General features: G+C 38.5%; 2 protein-coding genes across 7 annotated transcripts in view; one reads left to right on the top strand and one right to left on the bottom strand.

The window, feature by feature from the left end:
* Positions 1-22,500, top strand: part of LOC137628522 (cytosolic carboxypeptidase 1-like) — a 450,678-nt gene that overhangs the window by 342,002 nt on the left and 86,176 nt on the right. The window lies entirely within an intron of this gene.
* Positions 14,849-22,500, bottom strand: part of LOC137622411 (uncharacterized) — a 9,447-nt gene continuing 1,795 nt past the window's right edge. The window contains exons 2-5 of the mRNA XM_068353024.1: positions 19,663-19,845; positions 17,494-17,620; positions 16,682-16,822; positions 14,849-16,099 (exon numbers count right to left, since the gene is read on the bottom strand). Of these exons, the coding sequence (XP_068209125.1) occupies positions 15,511-16,099; positions 16,682-16,822; positions 17,494-17,620; positions 19,663-19,845 (1,040 nt within the window). The 3' untranslated portion in view covers positions 14,849-15,510. The remainder of the gene's footprint in view (positions 16,100-16,681; positions 16,823-17,493; positions 17,621-19,662; positions 19,846-22,500) is intronic.

A 22,500-nucleotide genomic window follows, 5' to 3' on the forward strand; every position in this document is an offset into this window, starting at 1 on the left:
TGATACTGATAGCCCTATACCGCAAACAGATGGACTGTTTCCACTATTAAGATCAATACCTTGGTACTGTTCTGTTATGGATCATGCTGTCTCTTTGCACTCTTCTATTTCCAGCATGCTGCGTGCATCTTTGCACGGCTGGTTGCCGGAAGCAGTTACCTTAAAAGGAGGCCTTCTAGCCCCTAGTTTGGGACCGAATGATCTCGGTCCCAATCTTACCCTTGGTTTTCCACGGAATTCCATTGCCCTATGGAACTCTAAGGAATACTATCCGGTGCCTTCGGTCTCGGATTATCCAAGGACAAAGCTTACGGTAACCAGCCGGGCGAGATGCATGGAGTATGTTCTCTTTACTATTTCAATCTCTATGCATCACACCCTTCTTTAAGTTAAAATTAATAATTAATATTAACTTAGTTTAAGAGCCATTCTTATGACTCCCCCATACTCATTTTCTCTTTCTTCCACAGGAGGAGCAGATGAAGTGTGACTTCGCCTTCTGCGCTGTGAAACGCCCGCAGTTTTACGGGCATACGGCTTGCAGGACTCACGCCCCTTATGCCGACAAGAAAGGGGATCTGAAGTTTTGGAATCCACTGAACTGTACGGTATGCCAGGCTCACATGACTGACGCCTTCCATAACCCTCCCTCAGTGGAGGTCAGAGACATTTCTCGTGAAAAGCTACGCAAGTGGGTGCGTGGCTTCCAGAAAAATGCCACCGGCCCTTACCTGGCCACAGAAGAACTGAGGTCCCTCTTGTTCCCTAAGGCCTCCCCTGATTCAGTGGTACCCAAAGATGTGATTCCCATTGTCCAACTTACAGTGGAACCTGATGTTGTCATGGCTCAGTCCATGCATGAGTGTCGCTTGGATTCCGGAGATGACGAGCAGATGTCGGATGTCTCGGAAGACACCGAGAAGACGCTAATGGCTCAAGGAGCCGAAGACGACGAAGACAAGGTGGAATACGCCGAGTCGGAGCAAGAGGTCGCTCCTCCGTCTATCCCCCCTCCTACTCCTACACCGACGGAAGTGTCTATTCCGTCTACCTCCTCGACCACGGATCCCTCTTCTTCCACTCAAGAGTTGATCCGACTGATTAGAGCCGTCATGGACGACAGGTTGAAGGAGAATCAGGAGTCCATCAGGTCCATGATAGGATCCAGAGAACCGAAGAGGATTTCGGTTAAGGATCTCCCCGCTTGCTCACATGCCAACCCGTGGAGGTATGCTGAGCATATGGTGATCGCGACCGGCAGGATCTTTGTCAGTGATAAGGTCGGCACGGTCCCCTTGGAAGACGTGGAGTTCTTCCCAAACTTTGAGGCCTACCCGGACTGCTACGTCCGTCTGCGCTCTGAACCTGCCTCGAAGGAAGAGACCGAACCGAAGGAAGAGATAGTGTTCGATCTCGCAAAGGCCCAGGCTATGCTAGCCAACACATTCAAGAGTAGGGGCTTTACCTGCTCTAAGCTTCCCGCCCTGAGCAAGAAGCACCCTACTTATGTCGCACCTGAAAGTGCGATTCTTCCATTCCTGGAAAAGGCCTTAGCTGCGTGCCTTAAAGCTGCGGAAGAAGGGAAAGCCTGCCCTGCACTGGAGGATTGCAGACCCTTCTCCATAGTAACTCCCCCTGACGCTCGAAACTGGAAAGATGTCCAGCATACTTTCGTCGTGGGAAAGCTAGATCCTGACGTCGCCGGACGTCAGTTTAATGAAGACCTCCCTAAGCTCAACGATCACCTCCTTCGTCGGGAACAAGATACGAAGGAGAGGCTCGCAGCATCCTTATCTCATCAAGTCCAACTTGAAATCATGGCCTGTGACACCAGAGTACCAGACCACTACATGGTACTCTCCAAATCCCACCTGATGACCGTGATGAAGGACTTGTACCACTTCATAAAGGCTCGTAGAGCCTGTCGTGAATTCATGTTTGCAGGTGCTACCGTGAAACACGAACCCCGGAGGCTGATTTCCTCCAACATCTGGGGTAAACACCTCTTTCCCTCCGACCTCGTGAAGGAAATCACCGACAGAGCCGCCACGGAGAATAGGAACCTTCTCCACAAGTGGGGCATGTCCAAGAAAAGGAAACCCTCTCAGGACGACGGACCTCAACCTAAGAGGAAATCCCAAAAGCAGAAACCCCAGCAACGTCAACAAAGACGTCAGTTTCCGGGACCCGCTACCTCCCAAGTGGTTGCCCAACCACAACAGACCTTTCAATTGGTCCCCCAACCGGTGTTGTCACAGTCACCGGTCTTCACCCCTGCTTTCGAGCAACAGTCAACTACCTTTCGTCCCAAAGGTAGAGGCTCATACAAGGGTGCAAGCAAGGACGCCTCTCGCCGTCCCTCCAGAGGCAGAGGAGGAAAGGGAGCTAGCGGCCGAGGCAGCAAGCCCTCGGGACAACAGAAGCAATGAAGTGCTTCCGGTGGGAGGAAGACTCCGCCAATTCCAGGATCGTTGGACCTTCGATCCCTGGGCACACAGCATCGTCAAGAAGGGTCTAGGCTGGAGCTGGACTCAACCACCCCCAACCTTCCAGCAATTCTTCCAACAATCAACCCCCCTTCTGGAAGAATATGTCCTAGATCTCTTGAACAAGAAGGTGATAAGGAAGGTAAAGTCCACCAGGTTCCAAGGGAGACTGTTTTGTGTCCCCAAGAAAGACTCCGACAAACTCAGAGTCATTCTGGACTTATCCCCCCTCAACAAGTTCATAGCGAACGACAAGTTCAAGATGCTGACTCTTCAACAGATAAGGACCCTTCTGCCTCGAGGTTCCTACACGGTCTCCATAGACCTGGCGGATGCCTACTGGCACGTTCCAATGAACCATCACGCTTCCTCCTACCTAGGATTTCGACTCCAAAGGAAAAGCTACGCCTTCCGGGCCATGCCCTTCGGCCTCAATGTGGCCCCTCGGATCTTCACAAAGCTGGCGGACGCCATAGTACAACAGCTCCGCCTCCGAAACGTCCAGGTGATGGCCTACCTCGACGACTGGCTAGTCTGGGCTCCATCGCCCGAAGATTGTGTAAAATCTTGCAACAAAGTCACCCAGTACCTAGAACACCTGGGATTCAAGATCAACGAGAAGAAATCTCGCCTCTCTCCAGCTCAGAAGTTCCAGTGGTTGGGAATCCACTGGAACCTTCAGTCACACCGCCTTTCCATCCCCCAGAAGAAAAGGAAGGAAATAGCAGGGTCTGTCAAGCGACTGCTGAAATCCAAACGCATTTCAAGACGCCAGCAGGAACGAGTTCTAGGCTCTCTGCAGTTCGCCTCAGTGACAAACCCAGTGCTTCGCGCACAGCTAAAGGATGCCGCGGGAGTCTGGAGACGTTCGGCATCCATCGCTCGAAGAGACCTCAAGAGACGGCTTCCAAACAGACTACGACTTCTTCTAAAGCCGTGGTCAGAAGCAAAGGCCCTGAAAAGGTCCATTCCTCTCCAACACCCTCCTCCATCACTCAACATCCACACGGACGCTTCGCTGGAGGGTTGGGGAGGTCACTCCCACCAAAAACAGGCTCAAGGCACCTGGTCTCCCCTGTTCAAGACGTTCCACATAAACATCTTGGAGGCCATGGCGGTCCTTCTAACCCTAAAGAAGTTATCCCCGCCACCCTCGATCCACATCCGTCTAACCCTAGACAACTCGGTGGTAGTTCGTTGTCTCAATCGCCAAGGCTCAAGATCGCCCCAGATAAATCAGGTGCTTCTCCCAATCTTCCGTCTGGCAGAGAAGAAGAAGTGGCACTTGTCTGCAGTTCACCTACAAGGATTCCGCAACGTGACAGCGGATGCTCTATCTCGGACAAACCCGATAGAGTCGGAATGGTCTCTAGACGCAAGATCGTTCTCCTTCATCTCTCACCAAGTCCCAGAACTTCAGATAGATCTCTTTGCAACGAGCGACAACAATCAACTTCCTCGGTATGTGGCCCCGTACGAGGACCCCAAAGCAGAAGCAGTGGATGCCATGTCACTGGATTGGAACAGATGGTCCAAGATCTACCTGTTCCCCCCCACCAACCTTCTGTTGAAAGTCCTCTCCAAACTGAGAACCTTCAAAGGGACAGCGGCCCTAGTGGCTCCCAAGTGGCCTCGGAGCAACTGGTACCCCCTGGTCCTGGAGCTGCAGCCCAAGCTGATCCCTCTCCCGGGCCCAGTTCTCTCTCAACATGTACAGAAGTCGACTGTCTTCGCTTCATCATCGAAAATCCAGGACCTTCATCTCATGATTTTCTCTCCCTAGCCGCAAAGAAGAGGTTTGGGATCTCGAAGAAAAGTCTGGACTTCCTAGAGGAATACAAGACCGAATCCACAAGACGGCAATATGAATCATCCTGGAGGAAATGGGTCTCCTTCGTCAAGACAAAAAATCCTAAAGAAATCACGATTGATTTCTGCATGTCCTTCTTTATTCACCTTCATGGACAGGGATTAGCAGCCAATACGATATCAACCTGCAAATCGGCCTTGACCAGACCAATTCTATATGCTTTCCAAATTGATCTGTCCAGCGACATCTTCAACAAACTGCCGAAAGCATGTGCTCGCCTACGCCCAGCACCCCCACCGAAACCGATCTCCTGGTCACTAGACAAGGTGCTCCATTTCGCCTCCAACTTGGACAATGATTCCTGCCCTCTCAAGGATCTGACTCAGAAAGTTATATTTCTCTTTGCTCTCGCCTCAGGAGCTCGAGTCAGCGAAATAGTGGCTTTATCAAGAGAGGATGGACACATCCTGTTTACCGATACAGGTGAAGTTACCCTCTCCCCTGATCCGACGTTTCTCGCCAAAAATGAATTACCCACCAAAAGATGGGGCCCTTGGAGAATATGCCCCCTGAAGGAGGATGCCTCTCTATGTCCAGTAGAGAGCCTCAAGGTCTATCTTCGCAGAACTTCAAACTTTGGTGGAGGCCAACTCTTCAAAGGAGAAACATCGGGCAGCGACCTGTCACTGAAACAATTAAGAGCGAAAATCACCTACTTCATTCGCAGAGCGGATCCTAACAGTACACCCGCTGGTCATGATCCTAGAAAAGTGGCATCATCTCTGAATTTCTTTCAGAGCATGGACTTTGAAAGCCTTAAAAACTTCACGGGTTGGAAGTCCTCGCGAGTTTTCTTTAAACATTATGCGAAACAAGTGCACGAAGTCAAACATTTTGTGGTAGCCGCAGGTAGTGTCATGAAACCTGCACCTAACTCTGCGTAGAACAGTGAGTTACTTGGGACTCTAACTCTTCGGGTGCCTATGTTGACCCTCGAGCGATTCATAGTGATGTCGAAAACACTTAGTGCTTTTATAACTGTTCTTATCCCAGGTGAAATGTCATAGTTGTCACACAAGTGCCGCATGCCTTGAGCATGACGTGTTTTTTAATCAAAGACTTGCGTTCCTCGAGAACGAGTGCCTACTAATAAACTTGAAATTCCTTTTCAGATTCAAGAGCAAGTCTTTATTACTATGTACATTATAATTACTGTAAATGAACTTTACTTATTGCTGTAAATTATTTAATTTCTGCATTGTGAAATAAAATTTCTATTTTATTACCTGTGCGTCTCAATCAGCTCCTACTTACTATGAAATACATGCCTGTCATAGTTTTATTATCCCCCTTTTCCTTATGGTTATGAAGAAATTAAGATGCTAACTCTTAATTTATATTCACTCTGATTATGTAAGGTTCCAACACGAATACTTACTTTTATTACCAGGGAGATGAACCACCACTCTCAAATACACAGTGCCCAACCACCACTGGTCTAATTTTCAGAATGTTCCTATACAAATACCAAACATTCGGCTTCATCTCCAAGTTCTTCAAGTTCTTCTATCAGGATGAATAGCCCTTCAATACCACTTTGACGTCGGCATGGCCCATGGGAACTTCTCTGCCAAGGGGGGCAGGATGCTTCTTCCCTATGGTCCCTTATTAAAGATTGCTATGCTGCTTTGTCAATGCCTTGGCACTTACTATTAGGGGAAAATCTACCACGATACATTGATTCTCTGGTATTCTTCCATCAGGACGCCATGGCTTGAGCCCAAAAAACGGATTTTGAGCGAAGCGAAAAATCTATTTTTGGGTGAGATAGCCATGGCGTCCTGATGGACCCTCCCTGCTACTTCGTCCAGTTTTAGATCCCACCCTGTTCTACTGTATCATGGTGTTGGGCAAGCAACTGGCTTCAGGATGAAGACGGGCGTGACGTCATTTGAGCAATGGCGCCCGTTTGTTTACGTCTCGAGTATCAGTAGTAGCCACGAGTGAGATTGGCTGTGGAACGGCTCCCAGCTATTCTCTACCCTTACACACCGAAGCATTAACTCTGTTCGGGGTGAAGATAGCTATGTGGCGCGTTTAGACATGCGTCCCCTGTTGATTTACGATGTCTTAAAGGGAAACCTTTGAGATACTCGCTCCAGAAGTTAGAATTCTGTGATAACCTGTGGTTAAATTCTCTGGGAATATCTTAGTAGTATTATACCCAAGGAAGCTACCAAAAAGGAACCTTCCATCAGGACGCCATGGCTATCTCACCCAAAAATAGATTTTTCGCTTCGCTCAAAATCCGTTATATATATATATATATATATATATTTATATATATATATATATATATATATATATATATATATATATACACACAGTGGTACCTCTACATACGAATTTAATCCGTTCCACAACCGACTTCGGATGTAGAAAATGTTCGGATGTAGAAACGAATTTTCCCATAAGAATACATTGAAATAGGATTAATCCGTGGTTGAGCCCAAAAACCTATGATAACTCCTTAATTAATTACTACACATAATTACACATGACAATATGCACTCTAAATTAGATAATAGACATGTAAAAAAGAATAATTATCAAGAAATGATAAATAAGAAACGGGTTTTTAGTGTCACTTTACCTTAGAAAGTCCAGCGCAGGTGTTGGTCTTGCTACGCAGAGAGGAGACGGACGGGCGGCGAGGAGGTAGAGAGGGTGACTACGATAAACTTACACTACCGTAAATTATTCTAACTTACACTAAGTGAACTTTAACCTAACTTAGCTTATTTATTTTTTTTTTATTTTTATATTTATATTTTTTTTACATTTTCTTTTTTTCTTTTTGATGATTAATTTTAATCACTTTCACTCTCTCCACTTAAAATTGATTGAATTTTTTTCTCTTCTCTCTTTGCCATTTTCTTTGAACCACTTCCTTCCTCTTCATCACGAGTTCGCTTCGTAGTTTTTTTAAAGAAGCTATCGATAGAAAGTTGCTTGGTACGGCTTTTCAGAATGTTTCGAAAATGAGTTAGGCAAACATCATCGAACTGCGCAACTACACGACAAACCTGCAATTTTTTTGGATGGTATTTGTCGATGAAGTCGACCACGTCTTGATATTTTCCTAACATCTCTTTTATTTGGGCCGAACCTAACACATGTTCTACCTCCTCGATCCCTTCCTCGTCATCACTCATGTGCTCAGACATAGCATGGAGTTCCTTGAGCTCCTCTGTGGTAAGTTCGTCGTGATGTTCGGCGACGAGTTCCGTGATGTCATCTGCGTCGACCTCCAGACCCATGGACTTGCCAAGGGAGACGATTTCCTCTACGTCTTCCGCTGCACCCACCACGGGATCAGGTTCGGGGTCAAAACCCTCGAAATCTCGGGGAGAAACTGCATCAGGCCACAGCTTCTTCCAGGCAGAATTCAGTGTCCGTCGAGTTACTCCCACCCAAGCCTGATCTATGATCTTCAAGCAATGCACGATGTTAAAGTGGCTTTTCCAAAATTCACGCTAAGTTAAGTTTGTGCTTTGCGTGACATTAAAGCACTGCTTGAATAGGTGCTTGGTGTAGAGCTTCTTGAAATCCGAGATGACTTGCTGGTCCATGGGCTGGAGGATAGAGGTGGTATTGAACTTGAATTCTTCGAAGATACCATCTTCAAGTCCGGGGGGGGGGGGGTGAGCGGGTGCATTGTCAAGGCATAGCAGGCACTTTAAAGGCAATTTCTGCTCATGAAGATACTTCTTCACAGAAGGACTGAAAACTTGGTTAGCCCATTGGACAAAGAACTGCCTAGTGACCCAGGCCTTCGAGTTGGATCGCCAGAAAACATGAAGCTGGTCCTTATCCACATTCTGTGCCTTAAAAGCCCTAGGGTTCTCAGAATGGTAAACCAGTAAGGGCTTGACTTTAAAATCCCCTCTAGCATTGGCACATAGGGCAAGAGTCAACCGATCCTTCATTGGCTTATGCCCAGGCAATTTCTTCTCTTCGGCAGTGATGTAGGTTCGACTGGGCATCTTCTTCCAAAACAGCCCTGTTTCATCACAATTAAACACCTGCTGCTCTACGTAGCCTTCTTCCTGCACGGTCCTTTCAAAGCTCTTCACAAAGTCAACTGCAGCCTTTTTGTCCGCACTAGCAGCCTCTCCGTGGCGAACAACTGAATGAATCCCGGACCGTTTCTTAAATTTCTCAAACCAGCCACGAGATGCCTTGAAATCGTCTGAGGAAGGTTCGGTTGAACTCTCCCCAGCATTACCCCCATAGTTCGCCTCCTTCAAGTCCGTGAAGATGGCGTGCGCCTTCTCGCAGATGATAGTTTCAGTGATGGTGTTGCCAACAATCTCTCTGTCCTTGATCCAGATTAGCAGAAGTCGTTCCATCTCTATGATAGGGCTACGACGTTTTGAAATGATGGTGATCCCCTTAGAAGGTTTCACTGGTTTAATGGCTTCTTTCTATATCAAGATTGTCGAGATCGTCGACATATTTCGGCCATATTCTTTTGCAACTTCACTCACGCGGACTCCACGCTCATGCTTTTCAATAATTTCTTGCTTTACTTCTAAAGAAAGCATTTCCTTCTTCCTTTTCTCACCACTACCACTACCACTTGCGAAACTAAGCCTTTTAGGACCCATGCTTTACGTAAAAAACCGTAAAAGGATGTACCCAAAAAATCACGATTAAAATACAGTTACTGTAATAGCAGAACGCACAGCGCACAACCACACGAAGCCGACGAGAAGAGAGGAATGACCCAAGCCACGCCAATTGAGGGTCCCTCCGAGGTCGAAGTGCTGCCTTCTATCGGCGGAAATAAAAAATACATCCGGCACTATGAGTACCGTCTACGCGTACGGGTATTGTTTACTTCGGGTGTTGAAAAAAAATTCGGGTGTAGAGTAGGAACGTGTTCGAATTGTACTTCGTGTGTCGAAAAATTCGGATACAACCGGTAGGACGAAAATTGCTAACTTCGTGTGTCGAAATAAAATTCGGGTGTAGAGTCGAAAAATTGCTCGAATTTTACTTCGGATGTTGGAAAATTTGGATGTAGATACGTTCGTGTGTAGAGGTTCCACTGTATATATATATATATATATATATATATATATATATATATATATATTGTGTATATATATATATATATATATATATATTTATATATATATATATATATATATATTTATATATATATATATATATGTATATATATTTGTATATATACATATATATATAAATGTGTATATATATATATACAGTATATATATATATATATATATATATATATATATATATATATATATATATACGCATTTATATATATGCATATATATACATATATATATATATATATATATATATATATATATATATATATATGTATATATATATATATATATATATATATATATATATATATATATATATGCTACACAAATCTTCTTACTAAACTATTATCTTTAACATTTTATGCCAGATTTTCCATTCTCTGTGGAATTAATTGATTCCTATCTCTTCAATCTCTTGCCTTTTCCTCTTGAAATCATATATATTTTGGGTCATTTTTTGTGCACTTTCTCCTATTTTTTGAATTATTTTACAGGTTTTGTTCTATTATTCTACTTCCTTATTCATTATAACTCTCACTAACTGATTCTACTTGATATATCATAACAAAACAATCTTAGTAATTGAGGTGTCTCATCTATTTCCTGCTTAGAAAAATAAGCTCCCTAAGTTATTCCAAATGTTAATCTTTTCACTTTATTGTTATATCCGTAAAAAATTTCATCCATTTTTTTCTGGAAGGTTTCAATGTTCCTTCTGTGTATAGAAATACAGGTATCATACACTCCTCGGAAATATTTGTTTTGTTTACAAGTGGAATAAAGTTGTTCTTTAGTATTCGTAGTGGTTAGGAAATAGAGATACTGTACTGTGAAAGTTGGGAATCTGTGAATATGTGCTGCCTCCTCCTCTCCCGGTGACAGAAATACTTTCCACCCTATAATTTATATGACGTTCCCCAATTGGTCTTTGTTCCACCATGAGTTGCTTCTCTCATAATTAAACATCATCTCATTGCTCTTTTGTTCTGGCAAAGGGTACATAGATGTGCTGTGCGTGCAATCCATGTTGGTCACTATTAAAGTATTATAATCACCTATGATTCATATCACATCCCTGAATTGGTCTTTACTCCACTGTGGCTCTCTTTGCTCACAATTAAACATTATCTCATTTCTCCTCTGTTCTGGATGTGCTGTGGACACCAATCATGAGGGTCATTATTTTGGTGATACTTTTTTACTTTCAGATAAGCAATAATACTGTAGTTATAAGTAGTATACTGAACAGAGAGCATTTTGAATATAATCAATAATACCATTATACTTTACTTATACAGTACATTGTCTGCAAATTGCTTGGCAAAAATTTTGAAATGTAACCAATTCATTTATCCACTAGTTTGCATAGCAGCCATCGAGTATGTGGTATGATGCATATGCATACTGAGTCATCTGCTGTGTCCAGTATCAAGATTTCTGCACTATGCCTTTTACCATCTACCTACTACCTTACGGAAGTAGCAGAATACTGTAAAGGGAAAAGCTGATATAACAAGGCTATTAAAGATGATGATTGCATAGATTACAAAATGCATCTTGATAAGACAAATTTCTAAAACTTGACCCATAAAATGAAAATAAAAACATGGTAAAGGCTAATTAAATACTTGGGATCATTGGAACTTTAAAAATGGTAAATTTAGTTCTGAAACCAATTGAAAGAAAGCATAATGCTTTTTGCTCTCAGACCTAAGGATTCACTCCCTGTATCCAATCAATAGTACATGTTAGGATTTAGTGTTATATCTGTTATAGTGACTGGAAACCCCTTACAATAAAAGAAGAGGATAGATATGTGAAAGGGATAATGGCTTTGCAGCACTACAGAATGTACAGAGTATTTTTCTTTTTATAGACCAGAGCTATCCAGGTGGATGCCAGCAAGCTAAGAGGTACCCAATTGACTTTTTATGGTGACTTGCTTCTAATTTGAACAAGAACAAAGCATATTTGTAATAATAACAACCCTAATTAGAAAAGCAGAATGTTACTAACCCAAGTGCTCCAACATGGAAGGCAACCCAGTTTGGAAACGAAAGATAAGTAACAAAAGAACTTAATGAAAAATTATAAAAATATATCAAGACATGTCAACCTGTTCAACAGAAAAGCATTATTAATAGCTTTGAACTTCTAAAGTTAAACCAATTCAACTACAGATTTGCTAGTTCAGGCCACAATTTGGTCACAGCTAGAATATAACTTCTAGAATACATTGTGAATAACGTATTAAACAACATGTAATTTTGTTATGGAATGAAAAACTTTATGGCTTAGAACATTTGATTGCAGAATGTTGAGTAAACCGCATGATTTTCTGTTTTATATAGTGTCCATATAAAAGATATCTTGGATGGCCCTATTACATCTTGTACTTTTAAATACAATTTTCCTATAATTACAGTATACATTTTTCATTTATTTGTAGTCTTATTACTTTGTTACAATTCAGCTTTCTTAGGGGGCAGTCCTGGTGTAGATGTTTGTTATTCTCTAGCCCTTATTGTCTGTGTAAGCTAATGGCAACATTTTGACATTTTTTACGCTTTACAGTATAGATATCCATAGTTACATTCAAATAGTGTTCACTGGCATATAGCACCCTCCATCCAACATTTTCTTAATGGGACTGTGAGTTTTACAGATTTGTGTTCAGATTTTGCTAATACAGATATTGTCTATAAATAGTTTTTAACAGTTATCAGTAGTTGCTGAACACTGTCTTAACTATCTGCTTTTGGCCTAGATTATATTTATGGAATTTGCACGGTATGGCCAAATACTTAGGTGGGCATGAGCCATTGGAACACCTTAGGTACAATCTTTAAGCTGGAGCATGTTCCCCCAAGATTTCTCAGGCCTTTTGTTATATTATCATCATTAAATCAGCTTTGCAATCCCATTGTTTTCTTCCTTTGGTACTTTGTAGAGTTAACTGATGCCAAGTTGATTTATGGGAATTCTATTATACAGTATTACTATTATTTTCCATTTCAGAAATATTATTCCCATACATAATAACATAGAGGGATTGTACTTATTCGATAAACATTTAAATTTCCCCTGTTCATAGGTGTGCTATAATTTAATTCATCCGAAAAGAAGGAAAAGTAATTGTCCTGAGACACCTGTTCATTATTTATCAATGCTCTTAATTTCAGTAGTGATATTTGGTTTATTGTTACAATTGTTACAATAAAGAATTTTGGGCCCTTTGTATAGTATAAACTACACATTATTATTATTATTATTACTCGACAAGCTACAACCTTAGTTGGAAAAGCAAGATGCTATAAGCCCAAGGGCTCCAACAGGGAAAATAGCCCAGTGAGGAAAGGAAATAAGGAAATAAATAAATTATGAGAATAAATTAACAATATATCATTCTAAAAATAGTAACAGCGTCAAAACAGATATGTCCTATATAAACTATTAACATCAAAAACAGATATGTCATATATAAACTATAAAAAGACTCATGTCAGCCTGGTCAACTTAAAAGCATTTGCTCCAACTTTGAACTTTTGAAGTTCTACTGATTCAATTACCCGATTAGGAAGATCATTCCACAACTTGGTAACAGCTGGAATAAAACTCCTAGAATACTGTGTAGTATTGAGCCTCATGATGGAGAAGGCCTGGCTATTAGAATTAACTGCCTGCCTAGTATTACGAACAGGATAGAATTGTCCAGGGAGATCTGAATGTAAAAGATGGCCAGAGTTATGAAAAATCTTATGCAACATGCATAATGAACTAATTGAACGACGGTGCTAAAGATTAATATCTAGATCAGGAATAAGAAATTTAATAGACCGAAAGTTTCTGTCCAACAAATTAAGATGAGAATCAGCAGCTGAACACCAGACAGTAGAACAATACTCAAAACAAGGTAGAACGAAAGAATTAAAACACTTCTTCAGAATAGATTGATCACCGAAAATCTTGTAAGACTTTCTCAATGAGCCATTGTGCAATTGAAGAAGACACAGACTTAATGTGTTTCTCAAAAGTAAATTTGCTGTCGAGAATCACACCTAAAATTTTTAAAAGAGTCATACAAATTTAAAGAAACATTATCAATATTGAGATCCGGATGTTGAGGAGCCACCGTCCTTGACCTACTTACAATCATACTTAGAGTTTTGTTAGGATTCAACTTCATACCCCATAATTTACACCATGCACTAATTTTAGCTAAATCACTATTAAGGGATTCACCAACCCCAGATCTACATTCAGGGTATGGAATTGATGCAAAGAGAGTATCATCATCTGCATATGCAACAAGCTTGTTTTCTAGGCCAAACCACATGTCATGTGTATATAGTATGAAAAGTAATGGGCCAAGAACACTACCCTGTTGAACACCGGATATCTCATCCCTATACTCACTATGGTGCCCGTCAACAACAACTCTTTGAGATCTATTACTTAAAAAATCAATAATAATGCTAAGAAACGACCCACCCACTCCCAACTGTTTCAGTTTAAAAACAAGGGCTTCATGATTAACACGGTCAAAGGCAGCACTTAAAATCAAGGCCAATTATACAAACTTCCTGACCACACTCAAGGGATTTCTGTACAGCATTGGAGATTGTAAGAAGGGCATCACATGCTCCAAGGCCTTTACGAAAACCAAATTGCAAACTAGGTAATAGATGATTACCTTCAGCAAACCTATTAAGACGTTTTTCCAGAAGACGTTCAAAAACCTTAGATAATATGGGAGTTATGGAAATTGGGTGGTAATCAGTGGGACTTGAGCTACCACAAACACATTTACATAGAGGAGTAACATTACCAATTCTCCAACAAGTGCTAAAAGCTCCCCATCTTGCTAAGTTGCGCAAAATAACAGATAACTTTGGAGCTAAGAAATCTGCTGTCTTTATAAAAAACAAATGAAAAATACCATTTAGGTCTACACCTCCATAAGCATCAAGGTCCATCAACAGAGCTTTAATCTCACGAGATCGAAAAGCTAAACTAGTTAGTTTAGCCTCAGGTAAACAGGAATGAGGAAGTTCAAGTTTTTCATTACTCTGTTTACTGTCAAAAACATCAGCCAAAAGGGTTGCCTTTTCCTTTGGACAGTGAGTGACTGAGCTTTCTGGTTTAAGTAAAGGAGGAACTGTTGCATCTACACCAAAGAGTGCAGATTTAACGGTAGACCACCATTTATGCAGGCAAGGTTTGAATTGTTTTCTAAATCACATACTTCACTTGTGTTTTAATTTCTTTCTTAACTTAAGCTCTTGTCTTTTCATAGTTCACAACAAACAAGTCTCTTACAGTGATAGTTTAATGATTCAGGAAAGAACTGTTATACCACTTGATTTGATTTTATGTGTAGTGGGAAAAATTCTGTTTAAAACAAAATAAATACTTTACAAGTTTATTACTTTTGATAATAAAAGTACATCATAAACATTTCTTTTTTTATTGTTGTGTAAAAGGTTCACCAACTTTACCACAATAAATCAACAGTAAAATAGTAACAGTAACAAATAAACAGGAAGTAACATCATTTGGTTTATATGCTAATTCCTGAATTTTTTATGGAATGCAAGTCAAAAGACAAAAATATTATTGTTTTATGAAAATACCATAGCCCAAACCAGAGGAGGAGGTAAAATCCAGATTTACCCTGTATTATTCATAGTTCACATAAGTAGCTCTATGAAGATGGAATATTTTAACATCTATGGCATCCAATACCTGTACATAGGTGCTGTGTGGTATCAGCATGTATGACAGGTGATCGATCAATAGAAATTATTTTCCCTTTAAACAGTTTTGAATATGGAGTTTCATTATAGAGCTAAATAAAATTTGATGATAATAATACAGAGTAAAACTAGTGAGAGTGACTTTACAGAGGAAAGAATTTTAGAACAAGATCTCTTATATATACTCTGTATTAAAATACACACTAGCTTCTTGAATTAAATATATGGCTCCCTTGATTTCCTTTCCCAAAACCTTTTACATATGGAATCTTATGCCCTTTTATCATTTATGAACATGAGCTTCTCAATTATCATCAAACCTCTGATGATGGGTCTGATTTTCCATCTGTCAAAGCCCAGCTAAATGTTTCTTTCCTACTCAGAATTTCCATGATGTTTAAACTTGGTGGAACACTTGTAGTACTAGGCTTAGCTTCAATAAATGAGAATTCTTTAGTGGGGGGCAGAAGGAGATGAAGTGAAAAATCTCGTTCTGTGGGAATGATCTCATTGTTTTGGGCATCTGTCGAGGGGTCATCAATACTGGGAAGTACTATCGGCATCACTTTGACTGGCTTTGGTAAAGGTGTAGAAGCTATAGTTTCTATTTGGTCTATATTAGGCACGGTTTTAGGATCGTCTAGAGGGTTTGTAGTGGTGAATTCGTCATCCAAAGATGTAGATTCTGTTGGTGTGGTAGTTGAGGCTGGAGTCTCAGATGTAACCACAGTATTTGAGGCTTGGTTATCTTTATCAACTCCCTCTGTTGATGAACTGAGGAAAGTTTGTTCATTTTCCTTTTGGCGAATTGTTTGCGAAGCACCTGCCTGAGATTGAATTGTTCCTCTGATTGGTTGGGGCCTGTTGGTGATACGTGTGATGCCAGGTAAAACTGTTGTATTCCTGTAATAGTGATTTGAAATTTAATATTGGGAATAATGATCTAATCAGCAGTTGTTAATTTGCGTTTTCTTTATTATTGACATAATTTGAATAAGCAGTTTTTTAATGAGAGCCATGATGTGGGTTTAAGAGCTAGTGAGTGGTATGCTACTGTATAGTGTTTAGAAAACTTTGAAAGTTTTTATTAGAAAAATGGGATTATTTCATTTTGATAGAGATATGGGCAATTATTGTCTTCAGTACTCGACAGTGTAATCTTCAACATTTTATGTTTTTTCTTCAATTGCATGAAAACGTATCTCTTTTAGAGTATATTTTATCATGATGTACAGAGATGAGATTAATTTCCATATAAGTAAATGAAATAACCTTAGTTTTTTTTATGGAATCAGTTTCATTTGTTTTGTTCTCTATCGTCATGTAAGTTTAGGGTATCAACTTTTTAAAAATTTAAGGAAAATTATATGAATAAGTAAACTATTTAGATTTTTCCAAGTCAGGTTGGACTTAAATATGAAACTAGAATTTTCTTTTTTACCTTACCCTCTACAAACAGCTGGTGTAAACATTACCTGTTCTTACCCCTGGCTTGAGACGCGGTTAGTGGTTACATAGTTGTAGTAGAAACAGCGAGTTTGTTCGCAGATGAACGCCTTAGAATCCATGCAATTGTGGGGAGACCAAGTCGTGTCTTGGGTACTCATACAAGATTGCTGTGATTTTCTGAAATACAGATATTAAAGTATATGGGGGATTTCTTCTATATTTTTATATTGTATTTTTATAGTTTTCTTTTGTTATTTTGTATCTTACTATTTTATGTATGAATGAAAGCTAGGCACTAAAATTATAAACATATTTTGAGTGAAATTAGGTTATTGAGATTCCTGCTTGGTAAAGAAGTCTTGGTAATAAGTATCAAGGTGTCAGATTTTATTGTCATGAAGTCAGTTTTTCATCTTTTCTACACTGAACCTCCCCATCCTCAAATTATTTATGCCATTTCAAATAGCGTAGGCTAAAAGATGTTTTTTTTTTTTTAAATTTGCTATTGATTCCCTGTAATAGTCAAGTTCACCACCACTACGTCTCATCCCTATTGCTCTATTTTTTTACTCTTATCTTTTTTTTATCTTCTATTACTCTGTATACTCCCATTGGTCTTTATCCATGTAACTATTCAATGTCTTTACATATTTTGCCCTAATTTCACCCAAATTTATGAACAAGTCTCTTGGGTGAGTTCAGTGGGTCTAGAAATGTGACTCATTGTTCTAGTTTTTCTACTCTTTTTTTTTTTCATGATTATTATTATTTCAGCATCTAAGTGGTATTTCGTGTCCCTTATAGTAAATGAAATACTATGTGCTATAATTATAATATAGATTACTTACGTTAAAGGTGGTCCACCAGCAGCCCAATTATTGAAAGTACTATTGAAGGGTTGACCTGTACTCATCCAGAGCCACATGGCAGATCCCAGTTGGTTTCCACTTGTCCAGTAGTCAGTACTGATATAACCTGCAAGATGAATAACCTGGTATTAGTGTTTCCCATAATATTCAAGAAAATGTAAAATACATTATGAATGAGCTTGCATTTTTATGAATGAGTTCAACAGTTTTAATTATATCTAAAATTCATTAGGTTTTTCAAACAGTGGGCCAAAAGTAAATACAGTACACTGTAATCATTGTTGAAAATTCAAGCATATGAGAATGCTCAGATTAAGGTAAATGAGAATATTTGGATTTAAGCAAATGAAAATGTTTGGATTAAGGCAAATGAGAATGTTTAGATTAAAGCAAATGAGAATGTCCTTATTAAGGCAAGTGAGAATGCCTAGATTAATGCAAATTAGAATGTATGGATTAAAGTAAAGAGAACGCCTGGCTTAAAGTAAATGAGTTACCATATTAAAGCAAATAAGAATGTTTTGGATTATCGCTAATGAGAATGTCCGCATCAAGGCAAATGAAAATATCCAGATTAACACCAATGAGAATGTTCAAATTAAAGCAAATGGGAATGTTAAATGGTAGTTCATATTAAAGCAAATGAAAATGTTTCAGATTAAAGAAAATGAGAATGTCCGTGTTAAGGCAAATGAGAATGTCCACATTAACAAAAATGAGAATGTTCAAATTGAAGCAGATGAGAATGTTCGTATTAGGGCAAATGAGAATTTCCAGATTATCGCAAATGAGAATGTTCGGTTTAAAGCAAAGGAGAATGTCTGTATTAATGCCATTGAGAATGTCCAGATTAACGCAAATGAGAATGTCTGGATGAAAGCAAATGAGAATATCCGTATTAACGCAAATGAGAATGTTCATATTAACGAAAACAAGAATGTCTGGATTAAAATAAATAAAAATGTTCATATTAAGGCAAATGAGAATGTCCAGATTAAAGTTAATGAGAATGTTCATTTTAAGGAAAATTTGAATGTCCTTAACAAGGCAAATAAGAATGCCCTGATTAATGCAAGTGAGAATGTTTGGATTAAAGCAAATAAAAATGTTTTGATTAAAGCACATGAGAATGGTTGGATCAACACAAAGGAAAATGTTTGGATTAAAACAAATGATACTGTCCTAATTAAAGCAAAGGAGAATGTTTAGATTAAAATAAATGAGAATGTTCTGATTAAAGCAAATGAGAATATTTGGATAAAAGCGAGAGAGAATTCCAGATTAAAGCAAATGGCAATGTTTGAATTAACGGAAATGAGAATGTTAAATAGTTTGGATGAAGTTGACAGATTTTAAAGGTACTGGATAATAGAATAGGTTTCTTAAAGTAAGACATGGGAGAGTCGTGATTAATTTTTGCTGATAAATAATTTATATGTATTTTCTTAACGATAAAGTTAACCATATAGTAGCCAATTCTTACTCAGGTCATCAACAGGCCCATTACTATACATTTAGCTATCAGTTAGAAAATTTTAATGTTTAATTAGGCCATTGAGATAAGCATTATGATACTCATGTGTACCACAATTAATCATAACATTTGTGCAATATTGCACTGTAAGAAATTTATAATAATAGGAAATTGATATGTTTCAGAATAAGTTACATTAATAATAATCTTTGAATAACATGATAAAAGTAAGCTAAGGTGTACATTTAAAAATGAGAACTAGAACCTGAAATTGTTGGAGGTCATGGAACAGACATTTTGGCACAGCTCCAAGCTTGAGCACATTTTCTATGTAATTACCATTCAGCTTGAGCAATTTAATGTGGCACCCAAGATAGCTCAGTTAGGTTATTTGACACGCTACTTTGCTAAACAAAGCATAATCCAAAGGAATGGTTGCTAAAAACACCTATTTCCTTTTGAGTTATCATATTTTATTTAGGATAAATGCTTGATATCAATAGAACTACAGTGCCAGCATGAATAAAGTCAGTACCACCTATTGACCATTTTTTAAAACAACTTTCAATGAAGTATTATAGGAATTAGTATGAATGAGGGAATTTAATTACTTTAGTGTAAAGTATTCTCTTATGAAATTATAATGTAAGAAAAGCAAATGGTCTTATACTTACTATTTTCTGTTAAAAAGGTATTGATATCTGAAGTCTCCTCAGACTGTTCAAGGGATAGCAGCTCCATACCAATGTTTCGACAGTATTCATATGCAAGGAACCAGTTGAGGGTAGGCGAGTAGGGAGAGACATTGGAAATAAAGTAACGTGAATTTCCCACTTCCACTGTCTGAATTCGTTGGCCTGTTTTGGAAAGAAAAAGATTAACATAAGTTTTAAGACACTTTTCTATGCTTTATCTAGGGCTCTATGGGAGGTTGATCAGCTTACCAAAACAAAAAAATTAAACATCTTCATTGTATGAGAGAATACAATGTTTCATATTGGAATCATGAATTTCAAGTTGAATTTGAGTGCAGTAAATGAACACACATTGAATTTCCGTGTGGGTAGTGAAAAAGCCCCAAGTGTGAAGGAAAACAGATACTCCAACTGAAAAAAATAATAGATTTACCAGTAAAAAATAACTGTCTTGGTGGTTTGATATAAAGCATTAGTGTACGCAACCCGTCAAAAATGGGCTAAATATTTCGATAGATATGCACATACATTCAACCCTTCCCACCGCCCTCCCCATTGCATAACTACAACACAGTAGTTTTGGCAGTTTGTGGGAGGTCGTTGTTTTCCAAGTGATTGCCGTTGTGCGTGACAGGAGATATATATATATATATATATATATATATATTATATATATATATATATATATATATATATAGAGAGAGAGAGAGAGAGAGAGAGAGAGAGAGAGAGAGAGAGAGAGAGAGAGAGATATAATATATATATATATATATATATATATATATATATATATATATATATATATATAAGTACAGTATATATGAAAATATATATATATATATAATATATATATATATATATATATATATATATATATATATATATATATATATATATAAATATATGTATATATATAATATATATTATATATATACATGCATACATACATGCATGCACGCATACATGTATACATACATACATATATATATATATATATATATATACAGTATATATTTAGAGAGAGAGAGAGAGAGAGAGAGAGAGAGAGAGAGAGAGAGACCTGCTCTTTATGTGTATAAATACATGCCCGACTAATTCATAAAAAAAAATGTATAGTATATCTCAAGGAAATATTTTTGCTCCTTCAATGGGAAATTAACACGGGTCCAAGTTTGGTAAAAAAAAAATTTTGCTTCAGGTTTAAAAAAAAAAAAAACCCTAAAAATTAGTGTTATATGAGGGATATCCTTCGACAAGCCATCAAAGCTCTTGCTGTATTGTTGTATCCATTACTAAATTGACAAAATTTATTTCTTCGTGGATTTTTTGACACTGTGGAACTTGCATAATGTCACATTTGATGCCCCCTCCCCTTTCGTTATTTTCTCCACGAGTTCTGTTTGTTTTATTTTAGTTATTATGTTTTTACACATTAATTTTGTTATTTGAGGTAATGATGATATACATGGAAACGCTTTTATATTTTCGAAAAATGTATTTTAATACGATTGAAAAGAAAATTAAATTCCAGACTAGGCGATCTGTTCCAGATGTATGCTGTATCAAGCAAAATATTATCTAATAACTACTATATCATAGTCACTGAATAAAACAATTGTTTGCAGTGATAGGCAGTTGCATCATTCTTATTTTTTATGATATATGGATATTCAGTTATTTTCTCTCTCTCTCTCTCTCTCTCTCTCTCTCTCTCTCTCTCTCTCTCTCTCTCATATATATATATATATATATATAAGTACACGTTATGTCTCATATATATATATATATATATATATATATATATATATATATATATACATATATATATATATATATATATGACATAACGTGTACTTATATATATATATATATATATATATATATGTACACGTTATGTCATTTCATTTTATCTTCGTTCAGGATAAATTTGTGCAATTAATTAATTTAAAGGTGAATGAAGATCTTCAGTATTAAACATGAGAGAGAGAGAGAGAGAGAGAGAGAGAGAGAGAGAGAGAGATCTTGGATGTTGATTTCTTTTCAACATTATTTTAAACTTTTAATCATTGAAGGTAATTTTATAACCACACATTCGGGTAAATATTATTATGATTATATAAAATAATACGTAAGGGTATTTTTGTAGTTTGGAATGTCTTGATTCCCCGGTTGTTATGGTCTGGTTAATGAACGCTTTAAATGTTTAAAGGCCTCTCATTATCGAGCAGGACAATGCCCCAGAGACTGACCATATACACATATGATCAGCGCCCAAGCCCCCTCTCCACCCAAGCTAGGACCAAGGAGGACCAGGCAATGGCTGCTGATGACTCAGCAGATAGCCCTATAGGCTCCCCCAAACCCTACATCCTTAGCTCACAAGGATGGTGAGGTTGCAGCGACCAAAGAAATCATCGAATTTGAGCCGGACTCGAACCCTATTCTGGCGTTCACCAGTCAGGGATGATACCACATCGGCCACCACAATCCTTTGCTGACATTGAAGTTGTTTGTTAATTTGATTTTCCTTTGTTTCTTATTCCAGTCGCTCCAGGACTGTTTCGGCCTTGATGTTTTGCAGATATTCACTTTACAATTTTCTGTATTGCCTTGTCCTCTTTTTCCTTGCTTCCCGCTCCCGGATACTCAAGCAAGAGTGCGCGCACACACGCTTCCTCATAAAATTGCAAGCACGAACACAGTCCCATATCTGGAGACGAGATATCCACAAATAGTTACCAGTTAGCGTACTCATGCAACTTCAGTAGCCATTGGCAATTTGCCTGAAGCACGAGAAAATACATTGAATTTTTGTTG

This window comes from Palaemon carinicauda, chromosome 2 (genome assembly GCF_036898095.1).
Source record: "Palaemon carinicauda isolate YSFRI2023 chromosome 2, ASM3689809v2, whole genome shotgun sequence".
In the NCBI taxonomy this organism is placed as follows: domain Eukaryota; kingdom Metazoa; phylum Arthropoda; class Malacostraca; order Decapoda; family Palaemonidae; genus Palaemon; species Palaemon carinicauda.